At 38.0% G+C, this 14512-nt stretch overlaps 1 protein-coding gene and 1 long non-coding RNA gene across 2 annotated transcripts; one reads left to right on the top strand and one right to left on the bottom strand.

Annotated features, from left to right (window-relative positions):
- The first annotated feature begins 2935 nt into the window (after nt 1-2935).
- Nucleotides 2936-8720, top strand: PRDM8 (PR/SET domain 8). The gene is made up of 4 exons (XM_068271143.1): nt 2936-3228; nt 4767-4997; nt 5696-5927; nt 6777-8720. The coding sequence occupies exons 2-4, from the start codon at nt 4770-4772 to the stop codon at nt 8093-8095; spliced, it is 1779 nt and encodes a 592-aa protein (XP_068127244.1). The 5' UTR covers nt 2936-3228; nt 4767-4769; the 3' UTR covers nt 8096-8720.
- Nucleotides 5185-11949, bottom strand: LOC137548272 (uncharacterized). The gene is made up of 3 exons (XR_011026687.1): nt 11838-11949; nt 9693-9808; nt 5185-5756 (listed from the first exon to the last, which is right to left on the bottom strand). It is a non-coding gene; the product is annotated as an uncharacterized lncRNA (long non-coding RNA).
- Nucleotides 11950-14512: the final 2563 nt, after the last annotated feature.

Genomic DNA, 14512 nt, shown 5'->3' with positions numbered 1-14512 from the left:
TGTAAGAAGCCCTCAGACTCAGCAATCATTTATGAACGCTATTCTCACTTGAGTCTCCATTAACTGTCTGCTGTAGCTATCACAGTTGGGTTTTTAAGTCTTTAAAACATGACAAGGCGTGAAGAAAATGTATAACTAATCGCTCTAAATGCTTTACACATATCCAATATCATCTGGCAACAATGGTTATGGCAGTGATAGATAGCAGGTAGGCAGACGTGGGCAACTGCAAGCCCTCTATGCCAGGGCTTGCTGAGACTTATAGTAGGAGAACCATTCTATTTTATGACCAGCAATATATAGGCAATTGTACTATTGTATTTATGTTAATAAAAGTGTCCGTACCATGGAATCTAGAAGATATGCAGGTTGAAGCAGTAAGTGCAACTTTATTCTTGTTACTTATTAATACTCATTGGAGGCAATTTTCTAAAGCAGAGAGATGCAGAGAAGTGAGATTGTGTTAGTTGCATGAAAAAAAATGAGCTGTCTCTTTAGTCATAACTGAGAGTCTAAAATAATATGCTATACATCTCTGGAGCACACAGATGTCTCTAAAATGTACAGAAGAAGCCTAAAATACCTGCAGAAACCTTAGGACCTAAGACCTTAGGAAAGCCATTTACTAAATAGGGTATAATAAAACCGACTTACCTTAACTTAGCTAACATTAGTTTTGTTCAACTGCTTCACTGAATTTCAGTGGAACCCGCTTTCAATAAAGATTTGTGTTATGTATTGCCATAGCTAACCTAACTAAGAAAGTATAAGTATTACCTGTTCTGTGACTGATTATATCTGATTAGTAAGTCGTGACTAATTATACTTTACAAAAGGACAAAAACAGTTATAAGTGTAATAATACGACTTGCTACAGCAATGCTTGGTCTCATAAATAACTTGTACTTACAGCTATTGAGTACCAGATCATCACTGTTGTACAAAATCCTCATCATTTAGCATTTGATTTACAGTCACTATAGAGTGAATGCAGTGCCTCTTAACACTCCTCCAAGCCCCCAGGCTTAAAGCTCGAGAACACCAGAACTCTGTATATCTGTAGTGCGATGATACACGGTCAGGAACAATTGCAAGGCTTCCTAATTAAGTATGACCTCAAGCTAATATATGTTAAGACTCATGTAACAAAGCCTATTTGCTAATAGAGAAATATACTAAAAACCAGTGACGTTACACCGTACTGACATCAAGCATCCAATTTGGTGTAGATAATTTCCTGTATTTTAACTTCCCTTACATGTGATTGGAAGCTTGTAGGGAACATGGTGAAACTTTCTTTCTCTTCGCTGCACTTTGCTTACAGCACATTACACCTCATGTATTTGATGATATTTTTCTTTAATTGTACCCCCAATGTGTGTATGTCAGTTGTGCTGAGCGCAAATAACTGTACTACCAAGTACGGCATATAACAGGGTGGTCTAAACCTGAGGTCATATAATGATTTTATTTTACAGCATTGAACTGAAAAACCCTTTTTGCTTTTACATTTTTTTCAGTTTCTCCCCTTTGCAGAAATAGCTTGTTTTCATTGAGATTTTAAGTTAAAAAAAAAAGTTTGTTTGCATCTGTCAATCCTATAGTGCAAGCTGAGATATAATGCCTGCTGTGTACTTGATATAACTGTAGTTAAAACTTGAAAGTGTCTAGTCCAATACAAAAGCTGCATATCTTCAATAAATGGCCCCCTGCTTATTATTATTTAGATATATTCCGGGAAGGATAATTCATTGGAGGACATTGCACTTACATACATGAAAGATGCTTCTAAGTGGCACCAATAATCTTTGCTAGGTTCAAATTAAATTACCTGGGTCTTAGTTAATTTATATGAATTAGCTCTTTATGATCCAAGAGAAGAGGCCCAGCCTAGCTTTTTGCTATTCAATATAATTGCATGAGGTAGACACGTGAAGACTACAGGAGCGCGACAAACCTGGCCCCTAAAGGCAGCACTCTATAAACTTACCATTTCATGAAAAGTACTAACTGCGATCTAATGGCTTCATTCCATTAGAGGAGAAGAAAAAAACCTAGGAGATCTTACATTAACATAAGATTACACTTGAGAAAACTCGATGTGAGTTCTTATGAAGCCAAGCTTAAACTATAAAATAATAATCATATCTTTGGTCCTGCATCCTCATCAGTGCACCAGCCGCTGACTCCGGTGCCGACTAGCAGAAGTGCTGGATATTTTCAGATAGTTGTATGACGACATGTAATTAGGCATCAGCCCATAAATATGGAGTAAGTGAAAATATAGCGAGAATACTGAAATGTGGTGGATTGTGAGTCATATAACAGCAGCACACGTTATGGAGTAGATGGCTGCACGCTCAAAGCCATCTCTTTATTACATATTAGAATATGTAGATTTTCCACCAGTTTTTTTTTTACCAGTTTTTTAATCTTTTTTTTTTTTTTTTTTTTTTTAAATAAAACTATTTTAAAGATCTTAAAATTTCCTCAGGACCTAAAATCATGCTAATTTAGTTTCCCCTAATTATATGTCACCAATTAACATGAATTAATACAACTCTATTGTGTTTATTATAAATACCAGAACACAAATGATAAAGGACAGGGCTATCAATGCACCTGTTCTTAAGTGCTAATCTAAAAGTATTTATTGTGTCTTATTGACAAACATATTCTTACCATAGAACACTTTGCATTGTTAGCCCAATGGATCTTTTTACTTCAGTCCAGATATTATCTATTTATTAGAATACTAACTAGTAGTCACTAATAGGGATACATCAGCAAGCCAGGTAGCTGGCTATAGCTGGAGGCGATAGAGGAGCTGGGGAGGAGGACTGGCATGACTGGAAAGAGTTAAAGGGAGGGGACGTGGGCTGTCACGCATCATTGGGCAGATTATGTGCAGCAAACAAAAAGTGTGTGTCTGTGTGCCAGTCAGTCACTGCGTCTGGTCCATCTGCACAACTCCTTGTCTTCCTCTTTTTTTCTTTCCTTTCTTTCAGTTTTCTCTTTCTGTTTACTCCTTTCCACCGCCTCCCATTCATCTGTTTTTTAATCTATCCATCGACCAAGACTGAGGCTGGGAGGTAACAGTACGTCTCGCTCTTGACATGGAAATACTACAGTAATACGACCTATATTGGGGACACGAGGAGGGAGAGCATCTCTTTATAGCCCTTCTGGATATCCCATCACTTGGAATACAGAGATCTAGTATTTCTGGTAAGTGACAATGCATGCCTTCCCCATAATCTGCCCTCTCACTTCATGAGAGAAAACACACAAAGCTGGCAGGATTTATACAAAGGAACGGGAGCTGCTACATCAAAAAACTTGCTGGCTTTCCATGCGAAACAGTAACAGGGACTGCTGCTTCCACAGACATTTTTAGGGAAAAATATTTTTTAGATTTGATGACACACAAGCATGGAGCATGTAGCTTTTTGGGTATGCAAGCAGATGAGTATATAGATCATTAGTCGGTGAGCCGTGCTATGAAAAAAAAGAGGGAGAGTGATCAGTGTCCCCCTGCTGTAGGCAATTCTTCTTTCAACATAAGCCCACACAGTACATTTATTCTACCGCTTGCTGTCAATACATGCCAGAGGCTGCTGTCCCATACTGAGGTTCTGAAACTGAGTGAGGAGAGACTGTTGTGTTTAGAGGGCTGTTCGGACTTGGACGCAAACATTCTCTGAACTATACTTGCATAAACATAGTTATAGTACATTATCTTTTTCCACAATCATTCCCATTGAGTACATGCATGAACTTATCTGGTACCTATTTTAAAGTTAATCTATCAATATTAATGCATTTTAAACACTAAAGTATTTGACAACTGGAAACTTAGTAGTACCATATAGAGAGAGTACAGCCATATACACACAGACAGTAAAGGCATGTGCAGTGAATAAAACTTTAACTAATGTACTTTCCCACAAGTAAAAGTGTGAGCATAGGCAGTAACGCCAGAGATTCTACAGTCTGAAGTCATGCTGTCTGAACATTCAGAACAAGTTGCAATAGGTCCATAATGTGAGATAATGGCATTATATTAGAACATTTGTTTGCTGTTTTGGGGGAAAATTTAAGTAAACAGATGCACCAATTTAGATGAAAAATCGCATAAGACATGGCAGACTCACAAAATAGCTGGAATTTACCTCCAACCATAAATAAGTGTGTCCATGGTAAAAAATGAATAAATAAATAAATAAATAAATAATAATAATTACCTCTGCTTGCTGCTTTTAATTAAAGTCTCTGAGGGAAAGAGCTGGATTATGATAATGAGCAGACATACGTTCCCTCTTGTAGACTAGAGCTAAAGGTTAGATGACATGAAATCAGTGACATTGACAACCCACTTGAAATCCATTCTCCATGCTCCTCTGTCACACTGCGCTAGATTCTTGATGGGATCCAAATTGCTATAAGATATGCCGGTGAGGACTACCCTATTGCTCAGTAAATCACTTTATTTGGGCTCTCTTGGCCAAGCTGCTACACCTAAAAGTTCTTTACAGCACAAATATCACTATGAAGATGCTAGATAGTTGGATCCACACTTTATGGAGCATGCCTGACAAAGAAAACTTCTTACAGAGATATAATTTATGCATTAGGACATGAGATATAGGCAGCCATATTTCTTATTGATATGTTATACCTATAGAAAAGTTATGTCCAGTTAGATGTAGCTGCATGGTAAAGGTGTGCAAAAAGCCTGATGCCTTTGTGTTTCTTTTGTATTTTAGGACATGTCAGTCATGGAAGACCCTGGTGTCCATAAAGCGATTTGGGATGAGGATGCTAAAGCTGTTCAGCAGTGTCTGACGGATATATTTACAAGTGTCTATACCACATGTGACATCCCAGAAAATGCCATCTTTGGTCCTTGCGTACTGAGCCACACTTCCTTATATGACAGTATTGCTTTCATCGCCCTCAAGTCTACAGATAAGAGGACCGTTCCTTACATATTTCGGGTAAGCCTCAGCAAAGTCTGCATGACCTGTACTGTACTAATGTAGGGGTTTTGCTATTGGAAAAAGGGTTGTTGTGGTAATATTGAAGTTTGTATTTTATAACTTTAGTTATGCACGCGTAAAATGTTTTAATTTTCTATACATAATGATTTAGGCATTAGGCAGGTATTTTTAAAGGAAGGAAAGACAAGTAGATGATGAATAAATATAAAGATAGGTGTATAGATAGATAGGCAGATAGATATTGTCAATGGCCACGGTGTTGTGAACAGATTGGGTGTTTTAATTGGTAATAAGAATCAGTGCCAAAACAAGTCTTTAAATCAGCTGCATACTGAGTTATTAAAAAGAAGTGTAATTTATTATGAAAAAAAAATATTTTGCATTCAAAATGCTGCTTAGGAATTATTTTAAACTCAGCTCCACCAAAATTATCTCCAGACGTACAAATAAACAGCTCCATATTACTTTTGAGAACAATCTGGAAGATTGGTTCATGTGAAAGCACATTTCAGATAGAACATATGGAGGGCTGTCATGTCAGGTCTGTGTGATTCAGTTGGACAGACGATTTCCATTCATTCTGATCTACATCCATAATAAAGCTCTGCTGTGAATTAGGATCCCCTAAGACTAGTTTTGTGCTCATGGGGACTTTTTAACCCTCTTATACTTCATTATCCTTGCTTTTTCTGCAGGTGGACACTTCAGCAGCAAATGGCTCCTCTGAGGGGCTGATGTGGCTCCGTCTGGTACAGTCTGCTAGAAACAAAGAAGAGCAAAATTTAGAAGCTTACATCAAAAACGGGCAACTGTTCTACAGATCTCTGCGCCGAATTGCCAAAGACGAGGAGCTGCTGGTGTGGTATGGAAAGGAACTAATAGATCTACTGCTCCTGAATTCTGGCAAGGCACAAGGCAAAACTGCAGGTAGGTAAATAACACTACAGCGTGACTGACAAGACATTAATGTGCCTTAATCACCCTTTTAATTCCACCCCCTTCGTTTCTATTGCCATCTTCTGCTATTCATCATTTTACCTTCTTACCTCTGCACCTCCTTCCGGCATTTATCTCCCATCTCTCTCTCTCTCTCTCTTTCTCTTTTTCTCTCTCTCTCTCTCTCTTTTTTTTTTTTTTAAGCTTTGTCATTTTTTTAGATATTTATTTCAATAAAATCTCTGCCTGGCAAATAAAGGACGACTTTATATATCATGTTGATAAAAAATAATACTACCAATCACAACAGTAATTAATTATTATTATTATTATAATCTTTTATTGGCATTCATAGCAATAATAATAGTTATAATAATTGAATAATAGTAATAAAAAATATTTTTTTTTATTAATATCAATTTAGCATACAATCTCTACTTCTAAAACACAAGATGACTTTGTATATAATAATAATAATAATAATAATAATAATAATAATAATAATAATAATAATAATAATAATGCATTAATTATTATTATTATTATTATTATTATTATTATTATTATTATTATTATTACACTTGCTCAAACTCTATCCTGGAGTTAAAGAATTATCTAGTTAATCTGCTATTCTCGTGACTGATTTACATTATTACTTTAAAAGGCTTTTCAAGCCTGACAATATCTACCTTCACTGTTGTCACAACACTTTAACTTGTGTAAATACCCCCCTCTCAGAAACTTAATGAAAGTTAATATCATTGATGTTCTAATGCTCTCATGCTGCACAGTTTTTGAGTTTAAAAAATTCACTTCATTGCATTTACATTTTTTTTACAGGTTCAAATCAATTCACCTGCTTGGAGTGTAACCAGAGGTTTCAGAATGATTTTCCTTATGCAGCTCATGTAAGATTCCGCTGCCCCAAAAGACTCCATAATTCTGATTCTAACTCAGAGCAGCAAGTCAAGGATACTAGGGAACTGGAGTGTAAAAGCACAATGGTGTCTACAGCCAAATACAACAAACAATCAATATATCAACCACAGAAAGAGAACCACAAGCCCACCACAGACTTTCACAATTTGGCAAGGGATTTAGAGAATTTCAGAGGTCCTTGCTCATCTTCCTTGAATTCTTCTCCATCACCAAAATCTAACTCCTCACGCCATGATTCTGAAAGCAGCTCAGAGAGTCTTCATAAAGCCAAGCGAAAATATGATGATCACTTGGATGAAACCAGATCCAGAAGGATTGACTTATCAGTGAGATTTTTGGATAGGCCAATGTCTTCCTCGAAAGAAGATTTGGTGTGTAGCCCTCAGACTTTCAGAGGGAACTCTTACTTTAATGTGGAGGAAGGTGGACACTTATATGCTCCCCCAAGTCCAGAAACAGGAGAAGCTAAAAGAAGTGCTTTTGTAGAAGTGAAAAAAGCATCAAGAGGACTGGAAGACAGAGAGCCAGCCAAAGACGGTAAATCTATATCTCCTGTCCATGCCAACATCCCTAGTGAAGAAAAGAGGCTACATTTAAGGCCAGAAAACCAGGCAGACGAAAACTCAAGCTTGGGCAGTGCCTTTACTAGTGTACCCCAAATCTCATGCACTGACCAGGAAAGAAAAAGTGCTTTTTCTCAGCCAACCAGAAGCACTTACAACCATGTAACACCTCTCCAGGTCATGGGACAAAAGCTAGTACCCAGTGGGGTAAGCTTGGATTGTCACAGAGAGACTGTTGGGCCCCAAAGACTATTTCAACCTGATCCTCTTTCAGTCAAGCTCCAGAGTCCCGAATTAAATGGTAACTGTCCATTACCAGGAAGCTTGCCAAAACAGAGCCCTTTCCTTTTTGCCACCACATTTTGGCCAAAGAGCACAGCTGCACCTCTCCAGCTGCAGCTGCCTTCTACACTTACGCTGTTGCCACCTTCATTCACCTCCTTATGCTTGCCAGCTCAGAACTGGTGTGCCAAATGTAATGCTTCTTTTAGGATGACCTCGGATCTAGTGTATCATATGAGATCCCACCACAAAAAGGAGTATGCTATGGAGCCACTGGTGAAGAGGAGGAGAGAGGAGAAACTCAAGTGCCCCATATGCAATGAGTCTTTTAGAGAGCGTCATCACCTATCCAGGCACATGACCTCTCACAATTAAACTTGTGAAAAACTTTGATACTGGAACTTCTACACACTCACACAGTGATGGCATAGGTTCATGGATACCTCCTTGATCCTGCGTAAAGTGTGTTGAGTTTTTTTCTCTATCTGAATGCACGCATTTTCACTTTCCAAGAGTACATTTTTTAAAAATGTCATACATATTGCAGCATATTGATGCATTTCTCTTATCTCTCTACTTTAAATTATGGAGCACTTATGGTTTAGATGTTAATGTATTTAAGGATTATGTTTACTTTGGAATATTGGACAATATTTAGGTGGGGCATAGATAGCTTGTGCATTACCTGCTGGCCCTTTCACACCTAGCCAATCAGCGTGGATATTACAGAGGATGTTGCAGGCAATGCATGATACATATCACACAACTGTATGGACTTCAGACAAACTGTCATCAACGTGTATTTCTTTTATGAAAAAAAAGTGTAATTTTTGTGCCAGTGATATCCAGATTCCAACTTGATTTGTTTTTGTTATATATTTTTTTCCCCTTTCCCTGTTTCCCCAAACCAAGGAAAACAAAAAAGATTTTATTAAACTGTATAGTTTATCTGAGTATGTTGAATGCTTTGACAATAAATTGCTTTATTTTCTGCAAGCCACTTGCCTGGTAAACTATGTTTATTTCTTTGCTACAATCCCAGTAGCTGAGCTATGTCCTTCTATTATTAAGTGCGAGGAAAGACAAGAGTATTTAGGGTTACTGTGCTCAGTTTGGCTAAAGGCTCTCTTGTTAGCACATTTTCAGTTATATGATGCTACATCTGATCCTCTGACTTTAAATCTTATGATGATGTGTCTACTCCCATTTACATTAACACGAACAAGAAGACACAAAGGGGTTAGCATTGTGCTGACACTGCTGGATTAATGTGTATGGATCTGTATTTTTAGATGTGGTGTTGCATTGTCCTTAGCACACAATGCTTGTTCGTGTTCAGATCAAACACATGAAAGGAATGAATGTAGGCAGAGGAGAGCTGTGCTGAGGATTCAGTTGTGTCTCTCGCCTTTAGTGCAGTTTATCAGAATGACCCTAAAAGGAGAAAACAAACTGTCAGCATTGTCTTCTGACAGTACGTACATTCCAATATTGTAATTTGGAACAATGTAGAATCGTCCCAAAATGTTATGCTTAAAATGCATGCTAACATATTGAGGCATTATAGAGAAAAACATTAATAAATATACTCCTTAATTGTGCATTCAAACAATTTAAAATTAATTAAACTGTACTATACTTTAGTAACAGTAGTTAATGCATACATTGTCAGCCATAGGTGGTTAAGCAGAACAGATCAAATATTCCATCAGAGCTGGAACAGCTAGTTATTTAATATTTCAATTGAAAATCAGAATGTATTTCAATATTGTATGGGGCACACAGCAAGTGATTTTAGTTAAATGATGTTTAGAATTAAAAACTGTAAAGGTACTGTGAAATAACTTTATATATACAGCGAATGTAATATTCACTTTATATATATTCTATATCGGTAATATATATTCAATGTAGAAATATAAATAGATAAATATAACCACAAGACCACATAAAGTATATGCTATACACGTACCCCCGTTGAAGTAATTTACATATATTATTTGGCGGCCTGTTTTCTTGTGTACTCCTCGTTAGTGACTCCATGCTGTTACATGTCAGTAACATATTTTCTCCGATTATGACGAGGTCCTGAATAATATGACAGAATGTCACGATAAAGAATAATCAAGCTAATTTAGTAAAATAATTGCAAATGTCAGTAACTCATAGCAACCACATTTCTGCTAATCCCCTGACTTGTGCTAGTGCACTTTGCACTTGCTAATTTGACCTGAATAAGACCAATGGAGCTGGGATGCAATGCTTGTAGTCATAAATGCCATGCATTTGTGCGTGTTATAATAGCTGTGTACAAGACTATGATCTATATGCAAAACGGACACTTTCAGTTATTATGTTAATTGATCATTCTATGTAGCTTAAGGTAGCTTCAGTGATCTATACTGCAAACATACATAGTTCTTCCTTATTACCAGACATTAACGGATCATATAATTAACCAATGTGGCTGGTTAGAGCGCAAGCTCTTCGACTCTTAGCTCGAAGAGTATGATGTGAAAAAGAAGTTAATTAAGTACAGTGGGGAATATACTGTATATATATATATATGCACATGCCTGCATACACACTCAGACATCATTATTACTGATGCGATTCTGTTATTGTTACCTGTCTTGTTTTTATCTAGTTTGCAGAGACAACACGGAGTACAGATAAATATATTCTGCTCTGCATATTGTTTGTCAGTATTCATTGCTGTCATGCAGTGTTTGTGCATCTTCACATATTTAGTGAAGGAAATTAGAACACTCAGTATTACAAGGCAGCTTGAAATAAATATTGCACATCCGATATAAAGCGACTGAAGAAGTCAAAGAGTGAGAGATGAGTAAATATCCTCTTCTTTGATGTGCAAGCAGTTTTGCAGAAAAACAAGTCAATTTCACAGATTTAGACTTCAGACACAGTTTCTGCTACATATTGCCCCCCTACTCTACAACAGCTTATAAATACTGTGTATACTGTACATCAGCCCTTCTGTCTCTCCACAATGGTATCCTCCCTGCCAGTTTCCCTATGCTTAATCCTTCCAGTACTCCTCATTTCTACTGTATATAAAATCTTTACTCACTGTGCACTGCATACCCTTTCCTCTTGGTATTCGCATAACAGACAATGGATGTATATATACAGGATGAATAGCTCATAGCAATGATCATGCCTGATCTACAGATCACATCAAGTAAAGCTTTCACATAGGGATGCAGATACAGTAGAGCTACAGTACACTGTACACAGTTATAGGGGATATGCTTATAAACAAATGGCAGCAATGTAAGAGCTCCTCAGACAAATGGGGGGGGGGGGGGCTTTCTAACTGTAATGTATTGCAATTTAATTATTGATCAGGTTCAAATTAAATAAAAAAAATATATATTTACTTAAGAAGTACACATCATTTTTAATAGTATTAATGACTACTGATTCATAAACAAAAATACATGGTTTAACTGTGCATCAGTAAATGGGTCCCTCAAATACCTGTATTGGTGGATAATGATGCCCACTTACAGCATCTATACATTCAAAAATGATAGCAGGCCCCAACTCACAGAAGTCAGCACAAGGCACCACCAGGTTTCTGCTTTTCACTGTTTAAGTATAGGAGTGCCATGACTAGCCTGACCTTGTTGCTACTCAGAATGCAGTTGTGGCTTTATGAGCTGCTGGTCCTGGCCAATTAGGCTCTTTAATTTTAATACTTCCATGTTTAGTTAGGTGGTAATTAGAGGACCTCAGATATTTGCACCAAACTAGATCTGGTTACCAAATCCATATCTAGTTAGTCCTTACATGCATATGCAATTAACTTTTACTCCTGAGTTTTCTCCTAGGTGATATTTCAAAAAGTTCACAATAAAATACCTTTTACCTTAACAACGTGCCCCTTGGGACTTCTTATTCCTTGAAGAAGAAAATTGCTGGTCCCAGTGCCTACAACACCTCTTGTTGCAAGAGCATAAATGAGTCCCCCTTTATGAAAACAATACAATGGAACATTATGCAGCCCCAACACAGTTGTTGCTTTGTTATGAAATGTAAGTGAATTAAGTGAAGCCTTGTGCAAGCAATAGTGTGCTGACTATTCTGGACGTACCCTTGTTCTAGTGGTATTAGCAGCCACCATCCATCAAGCACCTAACCCATGTACTGCATTGCAGGTGTGCTGCTTCTTCCTTATGTCATCAGGTACAGCACATCTGGGGAACAAATGAAGCTAGCACAGAAAAAGAGTCAAAATTGTGAAAACTTGCATTTAAATAGTACATTTGAAATCATATGGTACACAATTGGTCATAGGATAAAACCATCATCAGATGTAAATTATCAACACAGCCCAACACTATGTGGATTGCAAAAGAAGAAACCAAGGTGGTTGGATAGTGTACTGGTTAAAGCCACCACCTTTAACATGGGAGGCCAGTGTTTAAATTCAGCTGAGCTATTTACCTATTGAATAAGAAGTCCATGGGTAAGGCTCACTAAGGCTCAGGGTGGTCTACTGAGTGTGCCCTTAGTGGCTGAAGCTCTCAAGTGCTTTGAGTCTGACAGGGAAAAAGCACTATACAAATGTTAGTATTATTAAACATAAAAGTAATTCTGCAAGGGCTACATTAACCCATTGTAATCCAAACTACATGACCATAAAGATTTCAGATTAAGATTTCCAAGGCAGGTCTACCCCACAAGAGATACTGAACAAAGTGTCAAAGTTTCAGACATTTTAAATACAGTTTGTTCCGTACCATAGATGGCTATTCAATTTCCTCAGACAGACTGAATGACTGGATATTGCTGCTTCGCATTCCTTATTTCCTATATGGTATTTTTAATAGTGTTGGTATGTAGTGATAAACCGATGAAGGGTACAGACACATAGATTGTAGTGTAACAGATGTACTGTAATAAAAAGCTACTGTCAGATCATGTGACAATTTTGGTGCACAAATGGTTTAGATGAAGTTAAGGATTTAGACAGTTTTAGCTCTCCCAGATAAACATGTGTCATTTGTGTCTGCTTCCACTCTCCATAGCAGAAACATGAGTGAAAAATTGAGGTAAGCACTTTTGTGTGTTGTTCCCACTATGACGAGAGCAGCCATCTCCCCATGCACATTCTTAATTCAACTATACAAGAGGCTGCCATATCTCTAGTCCAAGACATAGATTGATGTAGTTAATGTACATTATTTGTCATAATTCCATGCTATGTACCTCTTCCACTGCCCATCATGTGACATCACCATGGGGTCACGATGAGATGGGGGATAGAAGAGAAGTGTGTGTGTGTGTGTGTGTGTGGCGGGGGGGTATGTCAGCAGAGGCCTCCATAGAGGAAGATTGAGAAGTGTGGCACAGTTTTAACCAGGTCACAGGGGGAGTGGGGAGTACTGTCACTTGTTTTGGATTTTTTTTTATTATGCAGGAGAACAGAGGCGCCAAAAGGATAAAAGGAAGCTAAACGAGCTTTAAAACCAAATTCTTGGTAAATAAAGGCGGTAGTGGTGGACACACAACGACTGTAGCAAAGACAGTCAATATAATTTATTTATGAACTCCAAATATGCAATGCGTTTCGCAGGTCCGACCCCACCCCATCAGGCAATAACAATGGAGCAATAGCATATGTGGTCAGTAGAAGAGCCAGACACCTCCATTAAGTAATTTGAATAACATCCAGTAAAATGTATGTGCGCTGTCTGCTTTATGCAGTTTAGTGACTATTCCACAAGATGTAGGTAATTACACCCTATTGCACACACTGAAATAGATTTGTAGATTTGAGACCCTATCACTCAATGACCTCAATACGGACTTTAATCTGGCCCCATTTCCTGAATAATGATCTGACATCAGTGCTCATCATATTAAATACATTCTTAGGGACTCTACCTTTATCAGAAAGTCTCCTACTCTATGTACCTTATATTGAAATCTATGTCCAAATAAATATTAAAAATGGTGTAGCAAAAGGGGATGCAAAGGGTGAGACTGCATCAGAATCCCTGAACCAGAGGGGCTCACCATGCACCCTTTTGTTACCACTGTATTAGCTCTTCATCAGTGCTATGCTAGGAATAATTACTCCTATATGTGCTTTGAATAGTGGTCATTAACACAGTGCTCCCTTCCCGTGCTTAACCCTCCAGGATGCTGCAGCTAAACACTCCTTCTAAAGGTCATTGATTTGCAGTCATGTGACTACAGACTTTTCTCGTTTTGTTGTAGATGGAGGCACGGTATCATCACAGTGTCTTTAGTCTTCCTTAGTTGATAATTAGAAGGCATGAGTGGGTGCTTAAATTTACCGCATAGCCGCCAATTAATTATGTGCCTATGGCGGTGCCCAGAAATTTGTGGGTTTTTTTTCAGTGGCTAGAGGGGGGGGGGGGGGGGCAAGGCTAGGCATGCAGGAGTTGTTAATGTTAGGCATGGGGTAAATGGTTAAGAGTAGCAGTGCTGGGGGTGGGGGGCTGTTACAGTTAGCTGTTTTACTATCATTATTAGCACTGCAAGGGTAGACTATCATTAAATATACTGATATTCTACTATTGGCTATTCCTGGTCCCAAAAATTTTGGTGACGTTACCATAGCAATGCACTACCCCTGGTAAGGCACCTTGCGTTAATAGGGTATTGTGGGCTGCTGAGACTGACAGGAGGATTGGCATGGCAATACACTGCGGCTGCAAAGACAAAACCGCACTGGACGCAGTTTGGCCATGGGTTAAATAACCCTGGCCTTCATTTCATTGCTGTAGCACCGCAAAC

This window comes from Hyperolius riggenbachi, chromosome 1 (assembly GCF_040937935.1).
Source record: "Hyperolius riggenbachi isolate aHypRig1 chromosome 1, aHypRig1.pri, whole genome shotgun sequence".
Lineage (NCBI taxonomy): Eukaryota > Metazoa > Chordata > Amphibia > Anura > Hyperoliidae > Hyperolius > Hyperolius riggenbachi.
This window is presented reverse-complemented; position numbering and strand designations above follow the sequence as displayed.